A 15,104-nucleotide genomic window follows, 5' to 3' on the forward strand; every position below is an offset into this window, starting at 1 on the left:
ACCGAGTGCTCACTAGTGCACAAAGCTGTGCTAAATGGGTCAAATCACAGCAAATTACGACATTACATGACTCAGATATCCAAATATTCGCTCACCTGCAAGTAAGAACCTAAATTAGGCTCTTTTGCAGGTCGCAGGGTCTAAGGACCTCGCTGGATGCAGTTACAGACAAAAGGTCCAATCACAGGGGAGGGGAGGGGGGCGGGCAGGCAGGATCAGAGAAATGCACTCAAGGAAGGGAGGCAGTGGGACTGAGCACACGCTAGTGTGCAAAGCTGCGCTAAATGGGTAAAATCACACCAAATTACTACATTACACAGGTGAGAGACCCATATATTCTCTCACCTGAGAGCCAGAAGATAAATGAGGCCCTGTTGTAGGTCGTGGGGTCCAAGGACTTCGCTGGATGCAGTCACGAGCAGAAGGCCCAATCATAGGGTAGGGGGTGGGCCGGAACAGGGAAATGCACTCAAGGAAGGGAGGCATAGGTACTGAGCACATGTTAGTGCACAAAGCTGTGCTAAATGGGTAAAATAACAGCAAATTACTACATTACACGGTCAGAGACCCAGATATCCTCTCACAGGATAAAAATATGAAGAACTAGTATAATTTCTTACAGAAAAAAAGATGTTCCAAAGGTAGAGCCAGTGTTACCCAATGATAAGAAAGGGAGTGCTAAAATGAACTATCTTCCACAGTGATGTGTCTTCTTTGACAGTGTAACTGGTATCACCATTGACAGCATTGAACACACAAGACAAAATCCCCCTGGAATCAAATACCTTCGTAATTGATGCATCCATTGGCATCCTCCTGGCCACTTAACAGCTGTTCCACTTCATTTTCTGACATCTTTTCTCCTAGAAGATCAAAAGACAGGCCAGTTTGTCACAGAAGCTGAAATTGGGCGAGATTATGAGGCTGGGCTGGGCTGGGCTAGCAGAATCCATTTGAATAACATAAAAATGTTGCACTTTCTAAGATAAACTTGCCAAAGGTTCCATGTCATACAGCTATTACATATTCCCTTAATTCCCATGTTTGCTTGCACTCCTATGAAAAATGCAAGGACCCTATGAAAGTTTATTTTTTCACCCCAAAGCTTGATTTTCTTCTAGTGTTCCAATCCAGTCTCTATGCCTCATGCTTCTCCAAATTGTGGGTTCCCAATTAATAAATCCCAACGTTCTAAATGTTGCTTCACCTCATTCATCGTGTCACCCTTTTTCCATAGGAAACAAATACAATTAAAGAAATGTCTTCTGTACCAAAGTGAGGCCAGTGATGTTGAGTACTTTGGGAGTTTTTTTTAGCAATCATGATTTGCCTTAGGTTAGTCAATGCCCATTCTGGAAAGACTTCAATGTCCCTAAAAGAGTTCAGATTTATAGTATGCTTGTACTCTGGCTTAAAAGAGCCTCAGACGAATTTCGAATGGATTACGGGCTTGAAAGGGCCAGATCCATTTGGCCCTGAATGGTGTAGGGCTAGATTCTCATGGGCATGATAATTTAAATAGATTTTGAATACTTACTCATCATTCGCCCCATTAAATAATATCATACTGGATGCCCCTTGATTAGAGCTATTTGACTTGGCATTGTCACCATGAGTATCTTACCTAAAGTGGCAAGTACATGCCGGAGCTCAGCTCCCATTACTGTGCCATTGCTCTCCTTATCAAAAACACGCAGCCCTTCCACAAAGTCCTCGAAGGTGCCCTGATCCTTGGACTTGGATATATGCTGAAGCATAGGCAGGAAGGTCTCAAAATCCAGCAACTTGGAGTTCAGATCTGCGTCCACAACAGGTCGGGAAAACAAAAGATTGCAGGAGGAATCAAAGGGTTGGGAAGATGCAAGACGCAAAGAAGGAGTTTGTGCATAGGATGGGGATGTGAGGAAAAGAAATGTTATTAGGAGCCAAACCAGGAGGAAACAAGAAAACAAAGAAGATATGTTGAAACAAAGTGAAGAAAAGGAAAAAGCAAAAACAAAAAACGTTTGAAAAAGAAGAAAAAATGGAAACAAAAAAGGTTAAAACAAATAAAATCAAAGAAAGAAAAAGCAGAAGGAGAAAAAAAACAGAAGAACAAGCAAGGAAGGAGAACAAATTGAACAAGGTGAAAATGAGATGGAGTTCAGAAAAGATGCAAGGGGAGCAAAATGGTGAGTGAAGAGATAAAGAATGGGTTCATAAAGGAGGGATGAGTGAGAGGAATGACGTTAGATGAAGGAATAGGGAAAGGAGTGAAGGAATAGGGAAAGGAGGGCAGAACAGAGCGAAAAAAAGGGGGTGGGATTGAGAGAGAAAGAAACAGTGAGAGTCAAGTAAAGAGGGAAGAAAAAAGGCATAATAAATATAACATCCATTCTTATGTTACATCAGGTCCACTGCAGATTTAAAAAAAACTGGAGTCAAGTTTAACTCTCTTTACGGGTCCTTAATGTATGTTGTGCATTGCACTGCACTGTATTGCCAGCATGGTGATAGTCAATGACATACAGCTAGGCCCAGCTATGCCTTTGTCATGCACTGAAGCAAAGGCATTGCTTCTGACAAATACGGTGGCTGCCAGCTGAGGTGCATCGCTTGCTTCTTCTGCTTTCCATAAATGGACAGTTTCACCACCAGGGCAGATCAGTCAAAGGCAGGACATTTCTGAAAGCATCAGTGAAGTCTGTCAGAGTTACCTGCTCATGATTTGAGGAGGGAGGAGCTGAGCCTTACTGGAGTGAGAGCAGTAGACCACGTTTTGGGGCTACACACCCTGATGTTAAGAGTAAGCCACATCTTGCACACACGGAAGTAACTTTATTAGTCCAAGTCGAAGCTGTCTGTGCACACAGGTGGTTTCCATAGAATAACGTGGATATAAAGTCACAGGTGTAAGAGTCAAGATCTTGCAGTAGCTAAAGGAGTATTCATAGGTTTAAAAAACATGGTCTGGCCATAGCCGCAACTTCTGTCAGACATAGATATGGGTGCTTCTCCTCCCTGTAGAAGGACCGCCACCCACCAAGGCCTGTAACTTGTCGGCGCTGTGTGATGCATGATACTAGATACGTTATCATTACTGCAATCAAAGTGTCATTTTCTCTGTTAAAAATGTACTGAACATACACATCTGTATCCATTTTGTCATTTTAATTATGCTCATGGTTTCTCCAATTGTTACACTTGTGCACTGATTATGTTCATATTATCATTTTAATTTTGCTTTGGTGGACAAAAGATGCCTTTCACTATCTCCTAAAATGTGAAGTATCAAAAACATGTTTTAGGATTAGACTGATTATTTGACTAATAGATTCTTTGTGGTCAACGTGTAAAGGTTGTATTGACACGCCATACCTTAACAACATTTGATTTATCACACCCCTTTGGCAAAAGCCCTATGTGCCCCATAGCTGCAATCTCTAAATGCATATTGAGGAAGTTGTAATAAAGGACTCCATCATGAGAAGTGAGTGCAATGGAGAGATCTGAGGAAATCAAATCTAGTCTAATTAAGCTATATCCAAGGGACTGATGGTGCCTCTGGGCCAAAAGGTTAGTTCTTTCCATTTTCAGATTGTATTTCGGAAAAAGACGCTTACAACCCTGGTGCTAACAACCATGGAGAGAACTCCATTGGATATCAGCTCAGAGTGTTTCTGTAAGCCGTGTGAACTTTTGCCAAAGGCTTCCATGAACCAGGCATCCAAGCATATCTTCACTGGACTTCTAGAGACAGTCAGGGACGATTGCTCAGGATTGGTGTTGCGTCAGCCGTTCCCTGTGCTTTGGTACCTACTCTGACCAGTGTGTCCTATGGTGCTTGCAAATGGTTACTGGAGAGCACGATTATTAAATGTTACACATTCAAGCAAAATCCATCCCCGTTTCACAATCAGGAGCCAGTTCCTGCTTGACTTCACTTTGGCCTTCCCTGTATTGCAAAGGCTACAACCTCTGTCCAACACCCAAACAGCGACCGGGATTGCCACACCTAGCTCCAAATGGCACACAGGGCGGTGTTGCTCGAAATGTTATAAATGTACTGGTGGCTCTGAGCCTGTATCGAACATTCTGATTTTCGACAGAAGAGGTCTGCAGTATACAGCACTAGCGATGTTTTGGCCTACAACTCTCATCGGTCCTAGCAAGAAGAGTCAAGGATGAGGGATCATGGGAGTCGTAGGCCAAAACATCTAGAGAGCTGAAGATTGGGGATACATGCCCTAGAAGCTTTACATCGGTGTTGCATTTACCAACACAGGCGATGGACCCTGTGGCGATTCACTGAGGGTCTTCAGCTAATGCACAAAAGGTCTTGGAGCCCCTCTACCGAGAACGAACATGGCCAAATAACCTGTTCTATGGGAAGGTGCCCACTCGGGAGGGTCTACAACCTCGTTCAGATATGTACTCCAATATTTTTCAAACTCTTTCACTCTCCAACCAAATAGTACTACCGTGAATTCCAAGCATGCTGCTGTCCAGCCGTTGGTGGAAAATGTCTTTTTGGCATAGGTCTCATGTTCCGAGAGGGCAAGTGCTGAATGACATCAGGAAGAGTCACGGATGGAACTCACTTCACTGAATTGCAAAACCTACTGCGAGGAGAGCTGTGTGTTTTGGAGGTGATGGGCAACTTTAATGGGGATCTTGATGTTTGGCCGCTGCAAGGGCTCACAGTCATTCCTTGGACAGTGTAGTTGTGTCGAGGCTTGCGTGGTAGGGGGTGAATAGCAGACAGGTAGGATAAGGGCTTGCGCACCATCGCTAAAAAAGAATCAAGGAGTGGCTTAGACTTCCCTAGAAGAAAGGCACAAACATTTGATTTTCACATAAACATATGGGTGCTAAGCTACCCCGGCCTCCAGCACTCACATATGTAAACCTCAGCAAGCTAGGGCATTAGGGGGCGAATGCTGCGCTGTGGACAAACCAACAAGGGTCTCTTTAAAGGTCTAACTCGTACGAAAGGTGAGTGCTTGTGGATCACCAGCACCTTCTGGTGGTCACTGGTAAACCACCCGAGTCATTGTTACAGCGGATGAGGGTCTATGTGCCATACAGCTGGGAGAAAGCTGGGCTATGATTGGATAATACATTGGTAGTGCAGTGCTGGAAAGAAGGAGAAGATCACGGAAAACAAACCCCCACCAGCGGCCATTTTCATCAGAAATTGTCCATCAATAGACCAAGAAATTATCATTTTGGGGAGGGATATTTGGAAATGCTCAGCCATTTGTGAAAATAGTAGTACCAACCACAGCTAGAGGTTCATTTGTCCAATATGGTACATTTGCTCTCAGCAGATGGCTCTCAGAGACCCCCATAGAATCCGCAGAGGGCTACAGGGGAGCTGGCAGGAGCAGTTCTCTGCAAGAATCGCCGTCAGTTTTCTACACAATAATTGCTCCATACATTTGGTGCCTTGTGTAAAGGACATTCCAAAGAATTGTGCAGGTTTATGCGGTACAAATATCCTTTAACATTAACATTAGCATAGCAAATGTCATCTTAATGCCCACATCCTGTGTGGTTTCCTATAAATACATAGCATGTGTCCGTTCTGAAAAATCACTGGGTCTTAGCCGTTCCTATGCGTAAACGTTGGTGATATTGCTTTCATGGTTCTTGAACAATGCCCATTAGACTTCCCTTCCAAGGGGGACTTGCATGTGCATCAGCCATGAGAGGAAAGGGACTGTGTTCTGTACGGAGTTGTCGGGAATCTGCTCAGGCAATCCATGGTGTTGGGAATGAGGAACATTTACCAGCAGTAAAACAGCCGAGCAACAGGGCAATTCATTGACCATCGCACTGCCTTTAGACCTTTGTGCAAAAACAACTAGCTACCACCCAAAGTGAAGATCAAAATTAACTGCTTTTGGCTGCTTCCTGGCCGCAAAACATAGATGAGGGGCAGAGAATGTTCAGTCTGCACACGTTTACCTTCTGGCTTAGGTCTTCCCAGCACCTTTAGGACCTCAGCATTGGTTGGGTTCTGCCCCAGGGCACGCATAACGTCGCCACATTGGCCATAGGTGATCTTCATCTGGCCGGTGGGAGTGCGGTCAAACAACATGAAGGCCTCCTTAAACTCTGCAGAGAGGTAAGGGAAAAGAGTTAGCTAACTCCTTAGCAACACAATCAGCAATGTTATTAGCTACACAGGCAACGGGCCAGCCAAGAGATGTGGATACCTGGGGAAACTGCACATTTCAAGGCCATCTGTCATGGTGACTGCTTCCTGCTGCTGCTGGAATTCAAGACCCTCACTTAAAGGCTTTTAAAAAATACCACTTAGTTCCATTGGGAGATAATGAAATGTGCATGCCTTCAAAAAACGTGAGTGAATTAATCTTCCCTTATTAGCATTCTGTTTCTCCCTCCAGGTCAAGGGCTCCTAGCACTGCACAGCTGGGAGAAGATGGATATAAACACCTCGGGTGCAGCGGATGCAGGCTGACTACTGAAGCACTGTTCTGGTAAGAATAGCTGGGGGCGGGGAGGGCAGGGGGCGCTGTAGACATCATTGCACTGCTCTATCAAACTTGCTCTGGAAGGCATATATTTTTGGGCGCAGCTTTCGTGTTTCAGGGTGAACAATGACTAACATGGCAAGACGGTAACACAAACTCCTCTCACCAAGTCTACCAGTCACCCCATGGTAATGGCTTGCAGTTTTTGCCAACATGCGTCTATATAGAACTAGCAACAGAGGGGAGTACATACATTATTATGTCCCCAATCCCGCCTTACCTCTAGACCAGGGGTCCCCAACCTTTTGTGTGCAATGAGCAAAATTGGCATATCAAATTAAATGGTGAGCAACATCAATTTTTCGACAGAACATATCGGCGCACAGTTGGCGGACAAATTGTTTGCAACACAAATTAGAAATGTAACAAAGTTAAAACTGTGTATAGCACATTTAATTTGCAGTACTTAACAGTTATCTAGACCACGTGTTATTCTAGTCAAGGAAATGTGGAAGGCCTTTAACTTCATTTGACGTTTAGTGATTTACAAGAAATGTTGAGGAGATTGAGTGGTCAGTAGTACATTTTTAGACATATAGGACCAGTCCAACTGTTCAAAAATAGAGTAGGAGTAAGTAAACATTACCAGGGGTTTCAGGTTCCTGAGCAAAATATTAGTGCAAATTTATGGACAGTAAAAAGGGCCACAAACGGGGCACTGATTTTTCAGGTCTACTGAGATTCTGCCTAGGAAATTATGGGATCTTTAATGGCAAATGGTGCATTCCTAAGCATACAAGAGCAGCAATACTGTTCCACAGTCATTGATGACTGTATTGTGGATGTTTTTTTTCTTCAGGAATGTTATGAAATGTTGCATTTCTTATTGAACAAAGAGTAAACACAATCCTCTGGAGTTCATTTTCCAATGGCCAGGGTAGGCACCACGAAGAAGATATCTGACAGCCAGAGCGGCTGGTTGGCGATGCCTACGCTTGAAAAGGAGGCATTGGAAGGAATTACTAATTCACAAGAAATAAAGATATTCTCTTAAAACTGTTGAACAGTTCAGAGGCCACAAAGGAAAGAGTGAGTTTGTTTGAGTCTTTAGGAGAAACTATCCAGGACAGAGCTATTGGCAAACCATGCCCCCAAGTTCAGGAGCTCCAAGTTATAGAAAGGGATGCACCATGGTTCGATGCAGAATGTAGAATCTCAAAAAGAAAACTGAACCATGATTTAATGAGGGGTGTGTACACTGCTGGTCAGATTTATAGTTTCAAAATGGCATAAAAAATTGCCTTAAGTTAACAATAACTTAATTGGATTGGAATACAGGGAAAATTAATTATGAAAAATGTGGGCATACAATTACCGTATCTGCCCATTAACAATGTGCCAGATGGGCACAGTATCAAACGATTACCATTTTTCCACTAGGACACTATGTAATATAAATACAGGTGACACCAAAATGAATGTTGTCGATAAATATGGTGGCATCAAACACAAACCTCACTTGTACAGAAAGTGTGCATGCACATTATTTAATAAAGGAAAGTTGGGTATGCACACCACCTCCTTGTCCACTATGCTCAGACTAGCTGTACCAAGGAACGGAATAGGCCAATTTTCTCCATGACACAAACATGGTTCAAATAATGTACTCATTAATACATTTATCAGCTGGGTAAAGTAACTGGAGATGACAGGGTTTTAGCAATGAGACTACCATAACTAGTAAGGACATTTACTGTAAAATTATGTGCATGGTGGCACCAAACACAAATCTTGCATGTATAAAAATAAGCCAGCTGGAAACACAGCGGCTCATTGGCCAACATTCTTGCACAGTCCGGGACTCTGTACTGACTACAGTGCTACTGAGGTCTCATCGATTCAGCACCTCCTTCTAGGCCTCCACACAATGGCCCAGAGCAACTGGCGAGCAACAATTTAGGGTGCCGCGAGCAACATGTTGCTCCCGAGCTACACGTTGGGGATCCCTGCTCTAGACATTCAATTCATTCAGGTCCTGCGTTTGACCTTTCAGCCCAGCAAGAAGTGTGTGGGGTTTGAGTGGAAGCAGTGGGGTTGCTTTTTGAAGCGGACATTAGTGCACATGGATTAGCAATGTAAGGAAACTGAATGTAAATGTCCCTGTTAAATAGCGCTTAATAGCAAACTTAGCATGTTTCTCAGCACTCACAATTTTGGAACTTCAGCCATTGTCTGTGGAAGCCAGGATTAGAGGTGCATGTGCCCCCTTTGCTTCCCTTTTGAGAACACCCACATGGAAAGGTCTCTGTGTGACCCCCTCATAATGTTTTTGCAAAGCAGTCTTTTTGTCAGTGTCGGACAGCGAATGTTGGTAATGCCTGTGCTTATTTTTACAAAGGACTATGGGAGATGTACAGAGTGATAAGTCTTGCGTATTATCCACGAACATGTTAACCTTGTTGCGAGATAGCTATAAAGTGGCCCTGTGCCATTTTTGACACCTTCAGCCAATCTTGACGTTGAAGCCTAAAGTACTTTGAAACATGCAGGCTCACACGTACACTGGGAGACAAAAACTACACATGCAGAATGAAAAGGTAACAGATAAGCCAGGACCGCGTGAAGATAAAACACGAGACAAGTGGGGCGATGGCAATTTAACAGATATGGAAGGGAGTGGCCATTCATACACTAATCGAGACTGACCAAATGCTCGAGGAACCCAACCAATCCCCACTCACAGAGAACCCAAAAACTGAGGATTCGAATATTCAAAGCAGACTGCAGTGACCTAATGTGCATGAACGGAGACAACATATTACCTTCAATCTGGTCCGGCGTGTACTCGATCTAGAGAAAGAGGAGCAGAGTGATCATGAACAGGCTGGTCGAAAGATCAAGATAACTCAGGTGTCAACATTTTAATTGTGCTGCCCGGGCATTTAGTCAGAACATTCACTTCATTCCCAGTCAAATTATTAATGGCACAGCCTCAGTGTGAGACAATTAGAAGATCCTTCCTCAAAAAATGCTGCTAGGACAAGGGCATACATTACTCCATTCTCCCTGCTGCTCAAATTGATCTAAGAACAGAGCTCAATTGGCCAGCAGGTTTTCTCGGCTAAACTTAAGGCTATATTAGATTGGTGGAGTCTTTAATCATTTTGAGATCAATAAACTGAAAACCATTCAGTTTAGGAACAAACACCCATTTTCGTGGTGTATTTAGTTTCCTGTGTGCATCGTGGTGTCGATATCATTTTAGCTTCCATTGATTTGCAGGAAGATATAAACTAGGAGTTGCATATAAGTCCTGAGTGTACTCAAGTGTGTGCAGTTGAAGGTGCAGTCTTGTCTTCCGTAACAGGAGGAAAGGCCTGGAATGGAATATGGACATTTTCTAGAATGACGGCAACTCTTAAAAGATGGATAAGACCAATACAAATATTGGTATGTGACTCACTTAGTATGTGACTGACGAAACGTTCAACCAGGTGTGCCAGGAAACCTGCCTTCCCCCTTCCATGCACTTTTCCCCTCCCCCTCTCTCATGCACTTGCGCGTTCTCAATGTCACTGGGCCCAGTAAGATCGCTGTTTTTGTTCTCCTTTGTTCCCCTCCCTTGCTTTGTCACGCTCTGAAACACTTGTGTACGAGTGCGATACAAATAAAATATCACTATCAAAGCTATCAGAAAACAGGCCACTCCCGAAACAAAGTGTCACATGCTGCTGGCCACAGCCCAAGAGCCTTTTTTTAAATGAGGGGTACCAAGAGAGATCATAGGGGTAGCAAGGGAGACCTCAGGGGTCGCAGGTGCGGCCCCTGGCATCCCCTAAATGACATACATACACCCCAGTAGGGGCCACTTTAGTTGCAGGGCCACCAAATCGTCTCTGGCTGATGAACTTTTGTTTTTTGTATTTAACTGTGTTGCAGCTGCTGCGCCAATGCTTCTTGTGGACATGGAAAACTAGACATATATAAAGCACATCACTGTGTTAGAAATTAACAATTCGTAGTCGAGTATTTTCAGAATGTTGAATAGTGGAAACAATGAATGGGTGCATTGATTTATGCATGTCTGGAAAAACCCTGCAAACTAGATGCACCCAGATGGAACTTGCTTCTTTCTGTCCTAAAGATTTGACCAGTGCCTTGGCAGCTGCTTAGATAGAATTAAATGGGACAGAAGCGCAGGTCTAAACAGATGCAGACATCTCCACCAAGGATTCCTGCAGCAGTTTGGATTGCTCTATTACACGTCACTGGAAGAAACGCTGAGTAAGTTCACGGGTAGATGCCAGCTCGTACCCACTCCACCCCACTCTGAAGGCTTTTTCCATTGTCTTGGTTCTGGTCTTGTCCGGGTTATCATGGAAATCCCGATCTGCCGGAAGAGCCCAAGGGTCATTTAGGAACACATTCCCAGAGTTAGGAACAGTTCAACATTTGAAAGAATGCAATGTTCGTGATTGGCTTAGGGACACAGGGGCTTGGTTTTAAAGGTTTATGGTATAAATCCTTATTTCCGAGATGGAATTTGAGATCCTCGCTGCTCAAAGAGATTACTTCATGAAGGAGTTAGACGTGGGCTATACCACTTGCTGTAAGTCTATGGAACCCATGCAAATACACAGAGGGTTTCCTCCAGCTCGATGAGACTAATACAACCCGTCAATAAATGTTTGTAGTTCTTGGCCCATCTCTCGGCTAGCGAGTCCTCATTCTTGCCTGAAAGAGCAATGCTGGTCATGCTGCTGCCAGAATTAGCTCGGATACACTGCATTGTCATTACTGTACTGATGTCCTGCACGTGGACAATATTTGGAGGACAGCACTAGGAACTGCTTAGTGCCTTTTCCCAGTTATGAAACATGTAAGGCTTCTGGCGCCCCCAAGGAATTGTCTGGTTGAGCTCCCAAACAATTCTTCTGAAAATGGCTGCTCTGAGCACTCAATATTACCAGTTTCTGACAATGGGGCGATCTTTCAAGTTACCTGTACTTTACGTTGATGGGACTGTTACTTTGGAGCCAACTAGACCCCACATGACCCCACTAAATTATTCGTCGGGGTGCAAAAGGGAGGTGTAGGTTGGAGGCGTAGCCACCTTTAAGCCTGCCTTTTGCACGTTAAGAATGAGTAAACACTGCCTGCCATTTGCGCATGGCAGGCAGCATTTACAGTGGATTCTTTTGGAATCCACCTGCTCTTTGCTGGTGTTCAAAGCAGGCGGATTACATAGGAATCCACAGCACGAAAGAAAATGTCATACTGGCGTAAAGGCTAGAGAACTCATATGGCGGAGAGGCAGGGGGAGGTGGAATCGTAAATGACCTTCCATACCCCACCTCCATTATACAAATGAATAAAATTTGACGTGGAGTAAACTTCATGCGTAAAATGTGTACGGATACATTTTACACATGAATTTTATTCTACGCCATATCGAACATGCTCCAATGTGTTTCTGTGTGGTATGCAAACAAAAATCTCATCAACTAGCCATACAAAACCATGGTAACCATGCAGCAAGGACGTACGTGCAGAGTGGGATGGCGTGGTATGTTGTGGGGGGAAAAGGCAGCAAAAGAGAGAGACAGGAATAAAGAAGGTTGTCCATGTCTTCCCGTCTTCTACTGTCTCATATTGTGTTCATGTGCAGGAGGCCTCCTAACCCAACAAAACATCTTGATGACAATCAAGGAAACAACCCTACCACGATCTACCGCCTCTGCAGCCATGTGCTGCTTGCCGCCATCCTTCCACTAAGTCACCAGAGCCACAGGACATTTCCAGTGAGTGTTGTGCCACTCTCCCGCCCTCCGTGCACCCTTACACACGAGGAGCACCCACGAGTGTTGACCACTTCACCTGCCGTCTACCCATACCGCTGCATCCGGATATCACTGGTATCCCCAGACACCGGCCCAAGATGGTGAGTGACCCTACACTGGGCTTTACTCATAGGCACCCAACACGCACTTTCAAACTTTATATAAGTGCCAGACTACAGATTTTTCTCAAACTCCATGTGGCGGCCACGCATTTCTCATTCCACCTACTCACAACAAGCAACATGCAGAGATTGACAATATTTTTAAGGGATTAATACATGAAAAACCAGAGTTTCACTGCAAGTATTACTACAATATTTAGATCCTACATATATGATGCAAGATGAAGATACTATGGACCACTCTCCCCCATAATCCGGGAGGATAGCTCAGGGGCAACAAGTTTGTTTTGGAGGCAAGACAATGCAGAATAGAATCCCGGTCCTGCGCTCAGAGACTGGCCTCCAATGTGAAGAGCATTATAAAAGATTTGTCTCACCGGGCATCACCGCTCTGCAAACTTAACCCTTTAAAGCTCACCCAACAGATTTACAGAGGGCCCAGATGGTCTGATTGGGTTGAAGATTTCATACAAGCAATGGGAGATGGTGACAGCAGATATGGCTAAACGTTTCACCATTTTAGTGGGAAGAGAGGTTATATATATCATTAAAACACTTCTTGATCAAGATGAGGCATCCTATACTAACCTCATGGCCACACTAAACAACATATTTGTAGCACAGCTCAACCATAACTATGACTAATCCACTCTGAACCAATGCAACAAGTTTAACCAGTGCAGCCTATGATCACAGGAAACCACTGATGAATTTGTTCCCGGAAGGAAAAAGAAAGATAAACACTGACATTTTCAGATGAAATAGCCATTTAACTCTATCACTGAAGGAGGCACATCTTTCCCATTCAGGAAACATCCCCTTCAAAAACCACTACCATTACTAGAATTACTCAACCTCCTGCGAATATCTGAGCCTGTTGAACACCAACCAGCGGGGATGGAAGCTCCGAAGAAAAATCTGCAAGTGGCATTGAACATTGTAACTTGAACGCTGCCCATGCCATGTAAAGGGGTCGACGTTTTAGGGAGCTGGGAGCCGTTTAGCTCCTGCTTCTACTATAGGAGAGCCTGGTTAGCTGAAAGTCAACCGTTACCAGGAGATACTTTTGGCTCTGCGGGCTATTTGGTGCCTTAGAAACATGCATATGTGACATTAACTTTGAATGTTTGAGAATGTAAATGATGAAGAGTTAGGACGCATCGAGGAACTATTTAAAAAGAATGGATCATGCATAATGGGCAAAAAGTGAAAGTGTGCATCTCATGTGGAAGTTAGATTTGCAGTATGCTGTGCACTAGCATGTCATGATCTCTGCTTCCAAAAGGTCAGGGTTTTCCCAACTCCCTTGGAAGCAGATCCATAACCCAGGTTCCGAGTGCCAACCAGTCCCAATTGGGACCTTTTGGACCCAGTCCTGGCGCCAGTGGCACCAGGCTCATAAATATGCCCAGTCCCAGCGCTGGAAGCGCCGGGCTCATAATGCTTGGGTGGACTTACCTGCAGCAGACCATGCTGCTTACTTGCCTGCCAGTTGAGCCTCTGATCCTCTTCTGTTTGGAACTACTTTTCCTGTTGGGTGGGGCTGGAGCCACTCCCTAGATTCAGAACACTGGAACTCTTCTGGAAGGCAGGAACTCTTTTCTTACCAGGAACTCTTTTCTTACTTAGGCGTGGCTGTGGAAGGAGACACCTAAGCACTACAGGAGGCTATTTAAACCACACCCGGTGGATGAATCTTGCTTTGCGTTATTCTGCATCCTCTGCAGCAGAACGCTCATCGTGTCTTCTGCATCTGATCCTGGGCCTAAGGAAAAAGGCTTACCATCCTGAATCCAGTCTTCAGCAACACCTATAAAGACAAGAAAGAACAGGTTAGCATTACGGTCTTCAGTGACAGCTCTTCACTTACCCGGTCCATCGGCTGTCACCAACGCCTCGTGCTGCATTCCGGCATCTGAGAGACAAAGGCTTACCTACTCTTCGTGCGCTCCGGAGGTCTTCAAACTGCATTCCGGCACCTGAAAGGCAAAAGCTTACCAACTCTTCGCGCGCTCCGGAGGCCTTCGGCGCTGCATCCCGCATCTGAAAGACAAAACAAGGTGCGTTTAAAGACATTGGGGAACTTTAATACTCACGTGCCATTACTCCTTTCCACATGGGTATTCCGGCACCCTGCCGCCGCTCCGAACTTGTACCTGCAAAATAAAAAGACAGTTAGAGCGCATCGTGAAGCTGGCAACAAGCGCTTACTTACGTGCTTCCAGGCGCTTCTATCCATCACACGGGCTCCATCTTCAACTCACTTCAGCCCGTCATCCGCCATCGCCGGAACCCTGCAAAACAAGAGACATCATTATTAAAGACTTTAAAGACATTTGAGTTACTCGAAACTTACCGTTCGTGCAGTAAACGACGGACAGCAGTCCTCTGAAGTCAAGAGGCCTGCGCTACCTATCCAGTGAAGAAACGGGTTACAGCACCCTGCCCCGAGGCAGATGGAGAGCTCGGCATTCACTTACCTAAGGTGAGAGCGTTAACCTGTGGGGGTCTACAGGAGAGGAGAAGGGGAAAGAGATAGGGACACCCCAATAACCCCAGTTCATTAACCCCGTATTTTCTATCTGCAGACATCTTACTCTGCACGTCAGGCATACAGGGCACAGAGGTCCAGCCCAAAGAGCCAACCGGGTGCTGCACATCAC

At 44.8% G+C, this 15,104-nt stretch overlaps 1 protein-coding gene across 1 annotated transcript in view; it reads right to left on the reverse strand.

The window, feature by feature from the left end:
- The window catches only part of MYL4 (myosin light chain 4), a 58,421-nt gene that overhangs the window by 11,738 nt on the left and 31,579 nt on the right, over positions 1-15,104 (reverse strand). The window contains exons 2-5 of the mRNA XM_069634104.1: positions 9,302-9,329; positions 5,950-6,099; positions 1,625-1,798; positions 786-863 (exon numbers count right to left, since the gene is read on the reverse strand). Coding sequence (XP_069490205.1) covers positions 786-863; positions 1,625-1,798; positions 5,950-6,099; positions 9,302-9,329 — 430 coding nt within the window. The remainder of the gene's footprint in view (positions 1-785; positions 864-1,624; positions 1,799-5,949; positions 6,100-9,301; positions 9,330-15,104) is intronic.

This window comes from Ambystoma mexicanum, chromosome 13 (assembly GCF_040938575.1).
Source record: "Ambystoma mexicanum isolate Mex_15411 chromosome 13, UKY_AmexF1_1, whole genome shotgun sequence".
Classification (NCBI taxonomy): domain Eukaryota; kingdom Metazoa; phylum Chordata; class Amphibia; order Caudata; family Ambystomatidae; genus Ambystoma; species Ambystoma mexicanum.